Here is a 17,284-nt window from a genome sequence, read left to right on the forward strand (position 1 = left end):
TATATTTCCCCCCATAGCTATGGAAAGCAGTAAGAAAAACCTAGGAAATACTGCTGCTTACAAATTGTAACTTTAAAAAAACTTACCTGCAGATCTATTTCGTTCTTCTACTTCTACAAGTTAGATAATTGTATTTTGCTTCTAGTTCTATAAATTAGAAAATTATATAAATATTAATATCTATTTAAAAATCAAAACTCTAAAAGCCCATGCTCCCCTTTCTGCTCTATCTAAATGAAGGGGAAAGACCAAAGATTGAGAAAGCATTAGGGAACTGATGGACAGAAGGACAGAGACATAAGGGACAGAAAAAAGTCTACTTAAGTTTATTTCTAAATACTTATTTTGTTAACTTATATTGCCTGTTGACATCAGAGATTCTATATCTACATTTTAAAATTGACAGTCTGGGTCTGTGAATATTTTGAAATTGTGCCCATTTTTCAAAGCTTTGTTTTTAAAAAGTAGTTCAGGCATTAGATATTGTTGTGTATATCCATATGCATAGCACCCTCAGTTATTGTCCATATGTATGGCTTGGAAAATCAATTCATTTGTAACAGATTTTTTTGGCTTTTGGATTGAATGGGGTCAAGAGAAATATCTGGAGGGGGCAAGCTCCAGGTATTGACTACCCACTACTATCATCTATGTTACATAAGATTCTTTTATTTTTTATTTATTTATTTATTTATTTATTTATTTATTTATTATTTATTTAGCTTTTTAGGGCTGCACCCATGGCATATGGAAGTTTCCAGGCTAGGGGTCCAACTGTAGCTACAGCTGCTACAGCTGCCGGCCTACGCCACAGCCAAAGCAACATGGGATCCAAGTCACGCCTGCAACCTACACCACAGCTCACAGCAATGCCAGATCCTTAACCCACTGAGTGAGGCCAGGGATCGAACTGGCAACCTCATGGTTACTGGTCAGATTTGTTTCTGCTGCGCCACAATGGGAACTTCCTAAGATTCTTTTAAAGTAGCAACTAAAAAAACAACATTTGAGGAAAAAAAAATCCAGTAGCTATATGTGTCTTTAAGTAAATAGTTTCAAGCATTTTAATATTAAAGAGTTTTCCCCAATCAAGGAATTAAACATTTGTACCATTTGAGCTCTTTTCCCCCTTAAGCTAAAAAACTTTCTCTTCATGAAGGAAATTTATTTCTAAAGTGTCTCATACCCGATAAAATCGAAAGTGTACTCAACTTAGTAATTTGAGGATCTACATTAATTGAATGCTTTTAAAATGCCCTTTAATCTTCACAACACTTAAAAGCTGCGGGAGTGTGCAAAAATATAAGCCTCAAGTCAAACCAAAGGGGCTCTTCTACCAATTAAGATATTTGTGATCTTTGGCTTATTTGTGCTTCAACCTCCTTATCTGAAAAATAGGGATAATAATGCCTACCTTGCTGAGTTGTTTTTAGGATAAAGTGAGAGAACTACTACAAATGCTTAGAAAACATAGATAAGTACTATTATTATCCCTACTCTACAATTTAAAAATCTTTTCTTTTGAAAAATTGTTTCCTCAACTGGGTTCCGTTTTTATACCATCGCTCTATTTTAGGCTCGTACCTTGCAATACTTGTACTTCATCATTCATATAATTAATCAGAAGAGTTACTTTAGGAGTTCCCGTCATGGCGCATGGGAAACCAATCCCACTAGAAACATGAGGTTGCAGGTTCAATCTCTGGCCTCACTCAGTGGGTTAAGGATCTGGCATTGCCGTGAGCTGTGGTGTAGGTCACACACGTGGCTCAGATCTGGTGTTGGCTGGTGGCTACAGCTCTGATTCAACCCCCTAGCCTGGGAACCTCCATATGCCAAGGGTGCGGCCGTAAAAAGACAAAACAAACAAGAGAAAAGAGTTACTTTATATAGTATGAAGTATCTCTAAGTTAAAATCCCACATCTTACACATTTTAATATAGTTTTTTTGTGGCATATTCTTTTTTTTTTTTTCTTTTTAGGGCCTCATCTGATGCATAGGGAAGTTTCCAGGCTAGGGATCGATCAGAGCTGCAGCTGCTGGCCTACGCCACAGCCAGAGCAACTCAGGATCCGAACCTTGTCTGTGACCTACACCACAGCTCAGGGCAACACCAGGTCCTCAACCCACTGAGTGAAGCCAAGGATTGAACCTGCATCCTCATGGTTACTAGCAGGGTTTGTTACCACTGAGCCACAATGGGAACTCCTTTTGCAGCATTTCTAAAAAAAGATTATAAAATAATATAAATGTTAAATATTCAAACGATGAGTGTAGAAAAGTAGAAGTTCCCCATACGATTCTCCTATGTTCTCACTACTATAACAGGCAAATGTGAGCCTCAGTTTCCTTATGTGAATGGGGATAATGATACCATTTAAGGTTAAGATTAGAAATATAATGGATATGAAGCACCTAACACAGTGCCCAGCACATAAGTACTCAACAAATGGTATATGGTAATGGTGTATACCTTTACAAGTCTGTGTTCAACAACTTCTTTTCAACAGATGAATAACAATAATGCTTGAGTGTAACCTTAGAGCATTACTGTCAAATGTGAAAGTTTACTCTGTAAACTGTTAAGCGGTGGTAAACATGTGAAATATACTATTATTAGATGCCCTTTCTTCTTTAAGAGGCTGCTGTAAAGGAAACATGACAACAGATTTCAGATTTTCACATTCATTTTGCTCCTAAAGCAGCACTTTACCAATAGTATGTGTAGACAGATGATAAAACATTTCTTTTTTGATAAAACATAAACACTTCATGGAAAACTCTTTCTAGGAAGGCTTCAATTACTTTTCTATATTTTTAGAACAAGAATGTTATTCTAATTTTAAAAAGATACAAAACAACTCTACATATGCTTGATCAATCTTAAAACTACAATGACGCGGGTTAGAGCAACAGACTACCAAATGACCAAAGCTACAAGTGGGGGAAAAAAAAAAAAAAAAAAAGCAAAATATCTGTAAGTATAAGCAAAGAGATCCTGCTGTATAGCACTAGGAACTATATCTAGTCACTTATGATGGAGCACGATAACGTGAGAAAAAGGAATGTTTATGTGTATGTGTGACTGGGAAACCTTGCTGTACAGCAGAAAATTGACAGAACACTGTAAACCAGCAATGATGGAAAAAAATAAAAATCATTAAATAAAAAATATATCTATATCAGTAAGCACATGAAACAATCCAATTTCCTGACATGTACTAAATCTGAAGGCCCTAATGGTTTTTTCCTTCAACCGCCATCTTAGCTACTTGAAATTATGAACTGCAGTTGGTTTCAAGCCACAATTAGCTCGTGTTGAAGTAGAAACTCTCATACTAAGTGAAGTAAGTCAGAAAGAGAAAGACAAATAGTGTAAGACATCATTTACATCTGGAATCTAATATATGGCACAAACAAACCTTTCCATAGAAAAGAAACTCATGCACTTGGAGACTAGACTTGTGGCTGCCGAGGGGGAGGGGGAGGGGGAGGGATGGGATGGACTGGGAATTTGGGTTAATAGATGCAAATAATTGCCTTTGGAATGGATAGACAATGAGATCCTGCTATATAGCACTGGGAACTGTGTCTGGTCACTTATGATGGAGCATGATAATGTGAGAAAAAGGAGTGGATATTGTGTATGTGTGACTGGATCAACTTACTGTACAGTAGAAAATTGACAGAATACTGTAAACCAGCTATAAAGGAAAAAATGAAAATCATTTAAAAATTAAAAAAAAAAATGTGAAGACATTGATCAAATAATTATTTTTAAGGAATGAAGAGATGATGGAAAGATAGCTTTTTAGGAAATGAGGAACAAAAGAGAAATAAAAGGCCAGCATTTCCAAAATGGAAAAAAAAAAGCTATATTAACAGTAAATAAATTTAGTGATGAGTGCAAAACATGTATCTCTAGAAAGAAGAAAAGCAAAAGCTGAGTTGATAGATTTTCACTGTGGGTATCAATGTTTACTATATTTTAAACCCCCACTTCCAATAATAGTACCATCAAATCATTTAAGTATATGTAACTGTGATATTTTAAAGGATGGGGGGAAAAACCTGATGTAGAAAAAAAGTAGTGGGCAGTCTTGAAGGTATTCTGAAAGTTAAGCTAACATTTATTTTAATTGCAATTGTTGAGTATAAATATTCCACCTCCAAATTTGACAAATCAAATTTTTAAATAAAAATCTGTCAACTATGAATGTCAACAAACCATTAAAATTATTAACATTTTCTCTCTCATCAACTTAAGTTAGTATTAAAAATATAGTCTCAGGGGCCATATCTTGTCATATTAAATCTGTTGGGGATGTTTATTCACACAAATAGTATTTGCCATACATACTTAATTTCTCTGTTTTTGAAGTATTGAGCAAATAGAGTTGCAAGTCACATCCAAAAGGCAAGGGTGATATGAAGTCAAATTTTAAAATAGTGGATTTTGATTAAAACGAATTTTTAAACAGATTTATTTGGCAGTGGTTTTGTATTTGTTTATAAAATTAAAGACAGAATAGTATTATGCAGTACATTCTCTGGTTTGGTGTCCTAATTTTATCTCTATATTACTTCACTACTTTAAACATTTATAAAACCTACACAATTGTTAAAATTAAGACTTTAAATCAAAGAACACATTAATCTTGGAAAAATGAGAAAGAAAACAGCTATTAAATATTAGGAGTAAGAATCACTATGGATAATAGAAAACACTTTCAGCTGATTTTAGAAAAACAAATACCATAAATGCTTTTTATTTAATGACCTAAGCAATACCACTTTACAACCCCCACCTGTTTTAGATTCCTTTTTTCAACAGATAGAAAATTTACCGAAAAAAAGCGAAGCTAAAGCAATTAAGATAAAAAAAATCTTTTCTACTTTTTTTCATATGAAAAACACTAGCAATGTAAAAGCCTTTTTATAAGAAGACAATGAAAATGATATTTCCCTAAAGCTAGTGTACTAAAATTCTTTTGCACTGAAAGTAGACAAAAACAGAAGACTCAACATTTATATTAAATATTAAACCTCCTAGAGCAAGCCCATTGCTTCCTGATTCAAAAGTAAGAAAGAGAAGCACAAGGAACATACAAAGGATATACAAATGAATAATCTAAAATAAAATGCACTCTGGAAAAAATTACCACACCTAGCTCCAATAACAACAAAATACAATTCAAAGCCACATTTGAAACTATGTCATTTCCTTTACCACGATTTCTCAATTTGCCTCAATAAATTCATCTTATCAATTGCACCTTTCAGCTCTAAAAATGTCTAACACGTATCAATGTTCATAACACAGCCATTTTTGAAAATGTCTTATTACATTTTAATGACAGTGATAAGCAATTCTATATTACTTGAATAAGTCGTCTTCATCTCCATTACGGAACTGAACAGCATTCTTTGGCCAATATAATTCTTAGGCTCAAAATTTTTTGGTTTCTTCACTTTTTGTTTTCATTTAGCGAAGCCAGAAGAGTGAAAACTTCTATACTTTAATAAGATGAGTAAAATAAATTGTAGCTAGGCAAATTATGTTACAAAAATAGTCTCCAGCCCCCACATAGGAGGTACCTGTTCCATATTATTTTAATAACACATTTTTTTAAAAAAGCAAATACTGCCCAGTCTAGCCAATTTTCTTCAATGTAGTATTAGAAGTCCTAGCCATAGCAATCATACAAAAAAAAAAAAAAGAAAAAAGAAAAAGAAAGAAAAGGTGTCCAAGTTGGAAGAAAAGAGGTAAAATTGTCCTTATGTGAGGATGACGTGATACTACATACAGAAATCCTAAAGACTCCACACAAAAACTACTCCATCTGATAAAAGAATTCAGCAAAGTAGCAGGACACACGATTAACATTCAGAAATTGGCTGCATTTCTGTTTACTAACAAGGAAATATTTAAAAAGAAATATAAAAAACCCAATACCTTTTAAAATCATACCCCCCAAAATAAAATACCTAGGAATAAATCTAAGGAGGTGAAGGACTTATATGCTGAGAACTATAAAACATTAGTAAAGGAAATTAAAGAGGACTCAAAGAAATGGAAAGATATGCCATGCTCCTGGATTGGAAGAATTGTTAAAATGGCCATACTGCCCAAAGCAATCTACCGATATAATGCAATCCCTATCAAATTACCCATTACATTTTCCACAGAACAAGAGTAATACAAAAATTGATATGGAACCATAAAAGACCCAGAATTGCCAAAGCAATCCTGAGGGGAAAAAAATGAAGCAGGAGGCATAACTCTCCAAGAGACAATATTACAAAGCTACAGTAATCAAGACAGTGTGGTACTGATTCAAAAACAGACATATGGACCAACAGAACAGAAAAGCAGGCCCAGATATAAACCCAGACACTTAATGTCAATTAACCTTAGACAAAGGAGGCAAGAACATAAAATGGGAAGAAGTCTCTTTAGCAAGTGGTGCTAGGAAAACTGGACAGCTGCATGTAGACCAATAAAACCAGAACACAGCCTCACACCATGCACACAATTAAACTCAAAATGGCTTAAAGACTTGAACATAAGATATGACACCATAAAACTCCTAGAAGAGAACAGAGGCAAAACATTCTGACATCAACTCGTACAAATGTTTTCTTAGCTCAGTCTCCCAAAGCAATACAAATAAACAAATGGGACCTAATCAAACTTACAAGCTTTTGTATAGCAAAGAAAACCATAAGAAAAATGAAAAGACAACCTATGGAATGGGAGAAAAATAGCCACAAACTATGCAACTGACAAGGGCCTAATCACCAAAATATACAAATAACTCATGTGGTTCAAACATCTAAAAAACAAGGAACCCGATCTAAAAATAGGCAGAAGACCTAAACAGACATTTTTTCCAAAGAAGACATATAGATAGCCAGCAGGCACATGAAAAAATGCTCAACATCACTAATTATTAGAGAAATGCAAATCAAAACTACAATGAGGTACCATCTCACACTAGTAAGAATGGCCATCATTAATAAGTCTACAAATAACAAACACTGGAGAGGGTGTGGAGAATAGGGAACCCTCCTCCACTGCTGGTAGGAATGTAAATTGGTACAACCACCATGGAAAACAATATAGAGTTTCCTCAGAAAACTAAATGTAGAACTACCATATGATCTAACAACCCCACTCTTGGGCATATATCTGGACAAAACTACAATTCAAAAAGATATCTGCACCCGTATGTTCATTGCAGCACTATTCACAATAGCCAAGACATGGATACAGCCTAAATGTCCATTGACAGATGACTGAATTAAGAAGATGTGGTACATATACACAATGGAATACTGCTCAGCCATAAAAAAGAATGAAATAATGCCATCACGGCAGCATGGATGCAACTAGAGATTCTCATACTAAGTGAAGTCAGAAAGAGAAAGACAAATACCATATGATAACACTTATATGTGGAAACTAAAATACTGCACAAATGAACCTATCTACAAAACAGAAACTGACTTGAAGACATGGAGAATAGACTTGTTGCCCAGGGAGGGGTGAAGGAGGGGTGAAGGAGTGGGATTGGCTAGGAGTTTGAGGTTAACAAATGCAAACTACTACATTTAGAATGGATAGACAATACTGTCCTACAGTATAGCACAGGGAACTATATCTAATCTCCCGGGATAGTGGTACTGATTCAAAAACATATGGACCTGTGATGGAAAATGATATTTAAAAAAAAAAAGAAAAAAATTATATATAAATATATATATATGTATGAATGTGTCACTTTGCTGTACAACAGAAATTGGCACAACACTGTAAACCAACTATACTTTAATACAAATAAATAAATAAATAAAAGCAAATACTTTAGCTTACATGCTCATGTTGAAAAAAAGTTGGATTTTTTGTTTTAAGCATTCTTTCCAAAGTAATACAAATGATACAAAGTGCTAATTCCCATGAATATAACTATATACAATTACACTTTCTCATAAAAAAGCTCAATTGATAAGCTTTCAATTTCCATCAATTTAAAATAAAACACATAATTTTTCTGAGTCCATGAAATAATAATTTTCACCGAAACTGCTCAATCCGTACTTGCTACACAGGTACAATACACAGTGTATTATAGATATATTCTAGTAAAATTTTTACACACATTATTTTATATCTATTGAAGCTTACCACAAGTGTACAGTCACTTGGACTTTTCAGAATTACTCTGCCATTAATCAGGATATGCTTCTCATACAAAATGCAACAATATTTCAATATAATAATTAAATGTCAATAATGTAATATTTCACTTCAAGTACAATAAATCAAAAACTACACCTTGCCTCTAATTTTTCAAGAACATTGCACTAAAAAAGAATCTATTGTAGGGGGGAGAGGTGGCTACTGTAAAATTTTATACTTCAACAGTTAATCCTCCAAAGGTAGGCTGTTAACATCCTGCAACAAAGAAAAATAGTTTTCTCTAATAAATAAGTATCTTTTAAAACATAATTGAAGTGTCCCTTAAAATGGTTCTAGGACAAAAGCAAGTTGTAAATGATGAAATAAAAGCAATTAGGCAAATCATAATGATTAATAAGAAAGGTTTTAGAGATATCCAGGTTCAAATGCCTGGTCATACCCTCGTAGAAATTTGAACTTTGGCAAGTTTTTAAATTCCTCGTAGCTGCAATTCCTTCTGGTCATTGTGCTAAATATCAGATAGTAAGGTATTGTCAGCACTGAGCCTGACACTGAGGGCTCAATAACTACAATGATTACTGTAAAGACAAACTTAGGGTAGTGGTGGTGTTTACTGGTGACCCTGCAAAAACTGCTATGGTCCTTGCTTTAAAACGCACTCTTTGCTTGCTTGGTAGTGTAATTCCTGATACTTTTCTGTTCCCTTTCAATGCAAAGAACTCCACAGAATTAAGGGGGAAAAAAAAAAATCAAGCGGCGGGGGGGGAGGGGGGGAAGGTAGTTTAAAAACGAAATGTTATGGTTCGCAAACACTTGAGACTCAAGCAAAACTGCGTGTGTGAATTTGTCAATGGGCTGTCGTCTCACCTTTTAAACCCTAACGATCCCAGTCGAGTTGACAGGGGCTTAGGAGGCTATTTCCTGCTGTTGTTTTCAAAACAAAATCACTTCAGGAGAAAGAAAAGTCTAGCACCCTGGACAATACTAAAGGTGACTAGTTATTAATTACTTATTGAATGACTCGTTAAACTTGTACATTTCAGACACTTTGCAAGATAAGGGACTTTTGAACAAAATTTTTCATGTTCTATTTTGAATTAGATGGAGTCCCTTTCTTCACAAAATGCTCAATATTTTAAGTTCAATATTTTTATCTTCACCTAATTATTTTTAAAAAAATTAGATAGGCATGATCATCCCTAAATTGAAGAAAAAAGACAGCTTTACAAGTTGTCAAGTAAACTTTATACAGCGTGTAAGCTACAAAAGCAGCTGGGATTCGAACTCGTTTCTCTTGTGCTCCGAAGTCCAAGCTTTTTTCGCTACACTGAAGCTCGCGCTTCCACTTGTCTTCCTAAACCGCCCGGTATAGAGAACATTCATTATGAAGCTTTCCCTCCCCTTTTCTGTTGCCGACTCTTCCATTTCAAACTACCTCGTATGCTGGCCATAAACTCCATACGACAACGGGCAAAGGTGCACTAATTCTAGAAGCCAGAGTATAGGCCCGAAGAAAAGAAACTGGTTTTACTTTCTACGCGGAAAGGAGGTTTGGCCAGCACCACCAGCGACAAACACAGGCAGGGGTCCAGAGACTACAGACCGCGCCCAGGTCTCAAGTTTTAGTCAAGGCCCACGTCCGGCCAGGCGAGGGGAGAAGAGAAGGTTATCCTTTCCTGACACCCTCGCCGAGGCGGGAGCGCAGAAGAGAAGGTTGGAGGTGCAGTAACAGTGCACAAGATAAACTCAAACCCCTTCTTCAGCCCGTTAAACGCACTTACTTGAGCAAAGTAATTCCAAGACACAAGGCCGGCACCGGCAACGGGAAGGGCTCCTCTGTCCTCCTGCCTCAGGCGCTCGCGATGACGACATCAGAACCGCGCCGCCGAGAGCGAAGGCCCGGCGCACGGAGCACGCGCTCCCGGCAGGGGCGGGGCAGCCCAGTGGCGCCACCTTTAAGCGTCACGGGCGGGGCTTTGCTTCTGGATTTCGGGGTTTGAACATGTCGCGGCTGAAGGGAGTAGCTGGTCGGGATCCCCGAGCGGGTTTCCGAAATGAGAGGAGAGACTGCGCTGCCTCAGTACCCCAGGGACTACTAAAGGCGGCAAGGAAGAGCGGCCAGTTAAACCTGTCGGGCCGCAACCTCAGTGAAGGTAAGATCCAAATGGAAGACCCGATTTGGGAGCCTGGCAGAAAGTAGTTTGCCCCACGTATCCTCCCTTTCCTCTCTCTGGCTTGGCTTTGGCCACATTTTCCCCAGACGCTTAGCCAGGATCTCTGTCCTCGAAATCCGGCACTAATCACATTTCCACTGGTTCGGTCAGCCTGTTCGGTTCCTGCTTTTCGCTCCGGATATGTCTGTTGCAGGGATTGTGCTGGGAATATGGTCAGAATTTAAACTGGGTTCTTTCTGGGATTCTCACATTTTATGGGATAAACGCGACTGAATTAGGAATCAAATGACAGGCAAATGATTTGTTTCTTTGGTGCTCTGTTTATCTTAATTTAGTCGCTTAGGGCACTTACCAACGCTAAAATTCTCTATATAAAATACAGCATTTATGAACTTGTGAACTTAGAGTGAATGCTACTGTTCCTTGTCAAGACCCTTTTCTGTGTGCAACTCCTACAAGGTGTAATGAGCATATTTCCTAAATTGAGGATCAAATAGATGCCATACAGAGTGAATTTGGTGTATCCTGGAAAATCTAGTGAAGATAAGCACAAATCTGGATACCATGAATGAATAATAGCCAGCTGCTCTTCTGATTTTCTGTTCTGTAAGGGAGAGAGTGGGAAGTGGGGAAAGAGAATATGGCATTCCTCCTGTAATGTTTTCCTCTACGTATATTCAGGTTTTAGGCTATGTGGGATTAAACCTTTCCTTTCCTTCTAATGATTACTTTTTTATTGTGCCGTGTATAGAATTAACCATGTAAATAAAAGGATATATGACAGAAATCTCTGCTCTATCTAGAAAGGATTTTTTGTTTTTGTTTTTTGCTTTTTAGGCCCCCACCCGCGGCATATGGAGGTTCCACGGCTAGCGGTCGAATGGATCTACAGCTGCTGGCCTGCGCCACAGCCACAGTAATGCGGGATCCTTAACCCACTGAACAAGGCCAGGGATTGAACCCAATTCCTCATGGTTGCTAGTCAGGTTCTTTAACCGCTGAGCCACGAAGGGAACTCCTAGAAAAGGTTTTAATCACTGGGAACACAAATCTTTTAAAATGACAGATGTGCAGATACACTTGATTTTCCCAAAGCCTGGAACTTTTTACTTAATACCTGACTAGGATTCACTCCTTTGCTTCCTGCAGGAGTCTGCTCAGATAGGCCCTTCCTAACTACTCTATCTAAATAACATTGCTAACATTGTATTCTCTAACCTGCTTTGTAATAGTATTTATCACTATCAGAATTTATATTATTTACTTATTGTCTTCTCTGCCCTCCACTGCACTATTAGTTCCATGTGGTCAAGGAGCTTTGTTTTGTTCATTGTTGTGTCCCTAGTACTCATAGAATACTTGGTACTTAGTCGGTTCTTATTAGAAGGAATAAGTAAATAAACTAATATTCTTAAATACTATGTGTGTGCGGGATGTACTTAATGATTGGACCCAGATGGTTTAGTCTGTTAACATTTCAGGCAGCAAATTAGTTTTGACTCTTAACTCTATGATGATAGGAATCAAGGCCATTTAGGTCATTATTGTAATCCTAGGAAATGATGTTGAAGGTAGAGTATTTCATAGGAGACAAAAGATATAAATAAGAGAGGCACATGGTTTTTGTAGCTTATATATCAAAAAGGAATCTTTGTTACCATAATATAAAAGGTTTTTCTTTATCTAATTGTAGACTTCAACTTCATCTCTTGTCACTCAGCCTTTGATAGTCAAGTTGCTGTAATTGTGAATTATTTATAGTTCATAATTAACTGTGGGGCCATCTTTCTTATCTCCATATCTTTGCTCATGTAACTTTGAGATGCTTCCTCTCCTTGTGCTTTCTCATTTACAATGTGGTGTAATAATAGGACTTACTGAGGTTTAAATGAGATAATATAAAGTGCCTGGTACATAAAATACACAGTAAAAATTGGCTCTTGTGGTTTTTCCAGATTTCCTGTTTTAAATCTCACCCGCTAAATCAGTGTTATGACCAAGAATTATCTTTCCAAAACAAAGTTCTTATTGTGTCATTCATATTTAATGACTCCACAGTCCACAAGATTCAGTGTAAAGTTCTTAGTACAACATTCAAAAGCCTTTTATTTGTTTTGTTTTGGCCAAGCCCACAGTATGTGGAAGTTCCCAGGTCAGGGACTGAACCTGAGTCACAGCAGTGACCTGAGCTGCTGCAGTGACAATACTACAGCACAAGAGAATTCCTCAATAGCCTTTTTTTTTTTGGTCTTTTTAGGGCCACAGCTGTGGCACATGGAGGTTCCCAGGCTGGGGTTGAATTGGAGCTGTAGGTGCTAAGCCACAGCAATGCTGGATCCAAGCCACATTTGTGACCTACACCACAGCTCACAGCAATGCGGGACCCTTAACCCACTGAGTGAGGCCAGGGATCAAACCTGCATCCTCATGGATGCTAGTCAGATTCATTTCCACCAAACCACAATGGGAACTCCTCAAAAGCCTTTTGAAATTTTGCTCCTAAGTATTTACAATAAGGCCTCTTGTCTCTTTTCAGAATCCTATACTTTAAAAATGACAACAAAAAATTGTCTTTTCCTTAAACAACCATAATTTAAGAAAAAAATTTAGAGCTGTTTTAGGTTTCCAGAAAATTAAACAGGTAGTACAGAGAGTTCTCATATATCTTCTCTTCCCAGCTCATAGTTTCCCCTATTATTAACACCTTACATTTATGATACATTTGTCACAATTGATCAACCAATATTGATATATCATTATTAAAGTCTATTGTTTGTATTACTTTTCACTCTTAGTCTTATATAATACTATGAGTTTTGTTTTGTTTTGTTTTTAGGGCTGCAGCTGCAGCATATAGAAGTTCCCCAGCTAAGGGTCTAATCAGAGCTACAGCTGCCAGCCTATGCCATAGCCACAGAATTGCCAGATTCATGCCACATCTTTGACCTACACCGCAGCTTGAGACAACTCCAGATCTTTAATCCACTGAACAAGACCAGGGATTGAATCCACATTGTTCTGGATACTAGTTGGGTTTGTTTCTGCTGAGCCACAATGGGAACTCCAATTCTATGAGTTTTGACAAATGCACAATGTCACGTATCCCCTATTATAATGTCTTATAGAATATCTACTCACCTGGAAGCATAGTTTCTTTCTGGAATTATTTGTTATTAAAATATGAATGCTTTGGTTAATTCTTATTAGCTGTTTAGAATATGACAGCAAATTCCATTAAAACCGTCAGTATCGAAATAGGGTCAAGCTAAATAGTATAGCAGAACATGGATAATATAGATTTAAGGATATTATTTAAAACCTTGTAAATGTATGATTCGTGTTACACTTTTTTATCATGTCACAACAAATTACATGCTGAGTATGGCAAATTTTCATTACCCTAAAACAGACAACATGACTTCTTGAAGCCTAGGAGCCCTAGACCTATTTTCTTAATTCCACAAATGGAAACTGACCAAACTGCTTTCTTCAAGATAAGGAAGGAAATCCTTACACTCAAATTTCTCTTTCAAATAATATTGTTTCCAAACTTATTGCCTTCTTTAATAAGCTATCCACTTAGCAATCTTTCTGTCAGTTCAATAGTGTGGTTTCCCTTAGAATTTATAGCATTCTTTTGTTCTAAACTCTTGGCACCTCTTACTTTCATTCCGTTTTTGATGAGTCATCCCAAAACACTCCTAAACTAATATTCTGCCATGACCATGCAAGCACAAGACAACAATCAATACCTCATATTCAGTTCTATTTTATCTGGTACAATGAAAAAGAGCAGCAATATCTATATTGAACAAACAGTGATATATTCTATTACCACGTTTTTGCTTATAAAAAGAACTAATTCTTTTTTTTTTTTTTTTCCCTTTTTAGGCTGCTCTCGGGGCATGTGGAAGTTCCTGGGCCATGGATCCAGGGATTGAACCTGAGCCACAGCAGTGACCCAAGCTACTACAGTAATAACACCAGATCCTTAATCTGCTGTGCTGCGAGAGAACTCCAAAACAAGCTAATTCTTAAACAGTCCTTAGATATGAAAGCACAAAGAAAGTGCCTTAATCCATATGTGATGGCAGAATCTTGAGATGAACGTTTAATTTTTGATTTACTGAAATCCAGGGAAATCTGCTTGGATTATAAAACAAGGAACTAGATAGTTAGTTGAAAACCCCATTCCTATTTCTTGATCTGTTGAAATAGTTTTAACAGTTAATATTTCAATCTCTTGAGATGTGTATCTCAAGTTATTACCAATGCCAAAGTTTGTTTAATAAATTAGTGCAAATTTAAACTTACCTCTGTATTAATACCATGTTTACTAATTTGCATATTAATATGTTTTCTTGAGTAGGAGAGAAAAAATACAAACAGGGAAGAATGGAAGAATGAAACTATAGTTATAGTTTCAGTGAGGCTTATCATCACTATAAAACTGAATGTACCCTCAAGTTAATAAATTCAAGCATGTTTTTCTCTTAAATAGATTAGTAAACATGTTTCTTTTTTATGTTTAACATGGTTTCATTTTTTTTCTTACAATATCTACCACTTCAGAAAAGAACAGTTTTTTTCATGCATTGTAAAATAACAGTGGTTCACTTGTTCTAAACCATAAAGATATATCCCATTAAATCAACCTAAAACTGCAATTGAGTTAATGCCTTCCATATAACTTTTTATTTTTATTCTAGGGGTATGTGTGTGTTTCTCATTGAACTAATGATAGCTTGAAAGTGACACTATAATACTTTGGTTTGTCATTATTGAATTCTTTTAATGTAATGAGGCCATCGATGGCCATGAAAAAAATACTTGGATAAAATTGGAGTGTTTATCAATGAGCTTCCCTGATCCTTTACACAGTGACTTGATTTATTGGTTTATTACTTTTTTTTTTTTTTGTCTTTTATAGGGCCACATCTGTGGCATATGGAGGTTCCCAGACTAGGGGTCTAATCGGAGTTGTAGCCACCAGCCTATGCCAGAGCCACAGCAACGCCAGATCTGAGCCATGTCTGCGACCTACCACAGCTCACGGCAACACCGGGTCCTTAACCCACTGAGCAAGGGCAGGGACTGAACCCGCAACCTCATGGTTCCTAGTTGGATTCGTTAACCACTTCGCCACGACGGGAATTCCTTTTTTTTTTTTTTCCAATGTATTACATCTTTTTTTTTTTTTTGAAAAGATTTTTAAATCTCATTGTTGGTCCTGTAGTTTACCAACTACACATTTATTCATCCATGTAAACACAATTTTAGACGTGTTTTTTATTTCTTCTCTGTTTCTTTACCTACCCACTTGTAAGTATCTTCCTCAAATTAGACAGTTCTCTGCCATCAACCCATTTGTGAGTCCTTATTTCTGTAATTAGTTGTTGTCAATGGAGGAAAGAATGATATGCCAAAAAACATGTAAGAAATCTTTTTTGAGTTTTTGTTAAGTGTCATGCTGTCTATTATGGAAATCTCAGTCACATATATCTCTTTAATTTTTAATTAACCAAAATTTAAAGAAATTAAAAATCAAGTTCTTCTATCACTAGCCATATTATAAGTGCTCATTGGCTGTATGCAGCTAGTGTCTACAATATAGACTAAGGCAGACAGGATATTTCCATCATTGCAGAAAATTCTGTTGGGTAGTACTACTTAAAGGTATTATCTATCTTGTGAGAAATATATATACACACATACTTCAGTTTTTTTATTCATTCATATATATGCACATATATATTCATGAAATTACCTTAATATAGTGCATCATCTGTATTTTAAAATTCGACACTTTTTATTTTTATTAGGGCATAATTTGCAAACAGTACATGCATTCATTTTAAGTATATAGTTAATGAGTTTTGACAAACATGTACAATTATGTAACCATCATCAAGATCAAGACAAAGAACGTTTCCAGCGCTCGAAAAGTTCTCCTTGCTGTCAGTCCATACCCACTGCTAGCTCCATGGAAGCAGTGATCTTTTTGTCGATATAGATTAGCCCCTTGTAGAATTTCATTCAATTTGTTTGTTTTAGACTTCTTTGGCATTGTATAATTTTTTTTGAAGTTCATCACTGCTATGATGCGGTTTTGATCCCTGGGATCTACTTGGCATTAGTTTTATTTAACTTAATTAATTAATTTTATTTATTTTGGTCTTTTTGTCTTTTTTAGCCCCGCACCTGCGGCATATGGAGGTTTCCGGGCTAGGCGTCTAATTGGAGCTGTAACCGCCAGCCTATACCAGAGCCATAGCAATGCCAGTTCCGAGCCGCGTCTGCAACCTATACCACAGCTCACAGCAACGCTGGATCCTTAACCCACTGAGCAAGGCCAGGGATCGAACTCAAAACCTCCTGGTTCCTAGTCGGATTCGTTTCCACTGCGCCATGATGGGAACTCCATTGGCATAAATTTTAAAGTGTGTCACAAGGTAAACGTTGAGGTTAATTTTTTATCTATCTAAACATTTGTTGAAAAGACTATGTGGGAGTTCCCATTGTGGCTCAGTATCTATGAGGACTCGGGTTGGATCCCTGGCCTCGCTCAGTGACTTAAGGATCCAGCATTGCCATGAGCTGTGATTAGGTCACAGGCGCAGCTTGGATCCCGAATTGCTGTGGCTCTGGCATAGACTGGCAGCTGCAGCTCAGATTCTACTCCTAGCCTGGTGCAGCCCTAAAAGAAAAAGACGGTTGTGCAGAGAATGTATGTAGTAAATATAGTTGAATGGAGGTAAGAGTGATGTCTAATATGTAAAATACATTCTCCATATTCTGTTTTGGAATAAAATCAGTGTTCATGCTAATGTAAGTCGTACTTCATTGGTATTTGTTTCATTTGTTTATTTATTTATTTGGTCTTTTTGGTATGTCTTTGGGCCGCTC

General features: G+C 36.5%; 2 protein-coding genes across 8 annotated transcripts in view; one reads left to right on the plus strand and one right to left on the minus strand.

Annotated features, from left to right (window-relative positions):
• SRSF11 (serine and arginine rich splicing factor 11) overlaps positions 1-10,073 on the minus strand; it is a 47,886-nt gene extending 37,813 nt beyond the window's left edge. For 6 of the 7 annotated variants that reach the window (XM_047788669.1, XM_047788666.1, XM_047788660.1 and 3 more), the window contains exon 1: positions 9,986-10,072. The gene's annotated coding sequence lies outside the window, so the exon portion shown is untranslated. Of the gene's footprint in view, positions 1-9,985 lie in introns of all 7 variants that reach the window. The other variant, XM_047788665.1, reaches the window with a different exon arrangement.
• Positions 10,074-10,139: 66 nt separating this feature from the next.
• Positions 10,140-17,284, plus strand: part of LRRC40 (leucine rich repeat containing 40) — a 47,254-nt gene continuing 40,109 nt past the window's right edge. Inside the window, exon 1 of the mRNA XM_047788659.1 lies at positions 10,140-10,357. Coding sequence (XP_047644615.1) covers positions 10,207-10,357 — 151 coding nt within the window. The 5' untranslated portion in view covers positions 10,140-10,206. The remainder of the gene's footprint in view (positions 10,358-17,284) is intronic.

Source organism: Phacochoerus africanus, chromosome 8 (genome assembly GCF_016906955.1).
Source record: "Phacochoerus africanus isolate WHEZ1 chromosome 8, ROS_Pafr_v1, whole genome shotgun sequence".
NCBI classification, from domain to species: Eukaryota; Metazoa; Chordata; class Mammalia; order Artiodactyla; family Suidae; genus Phacochoerus; species Phacochoerus africanus.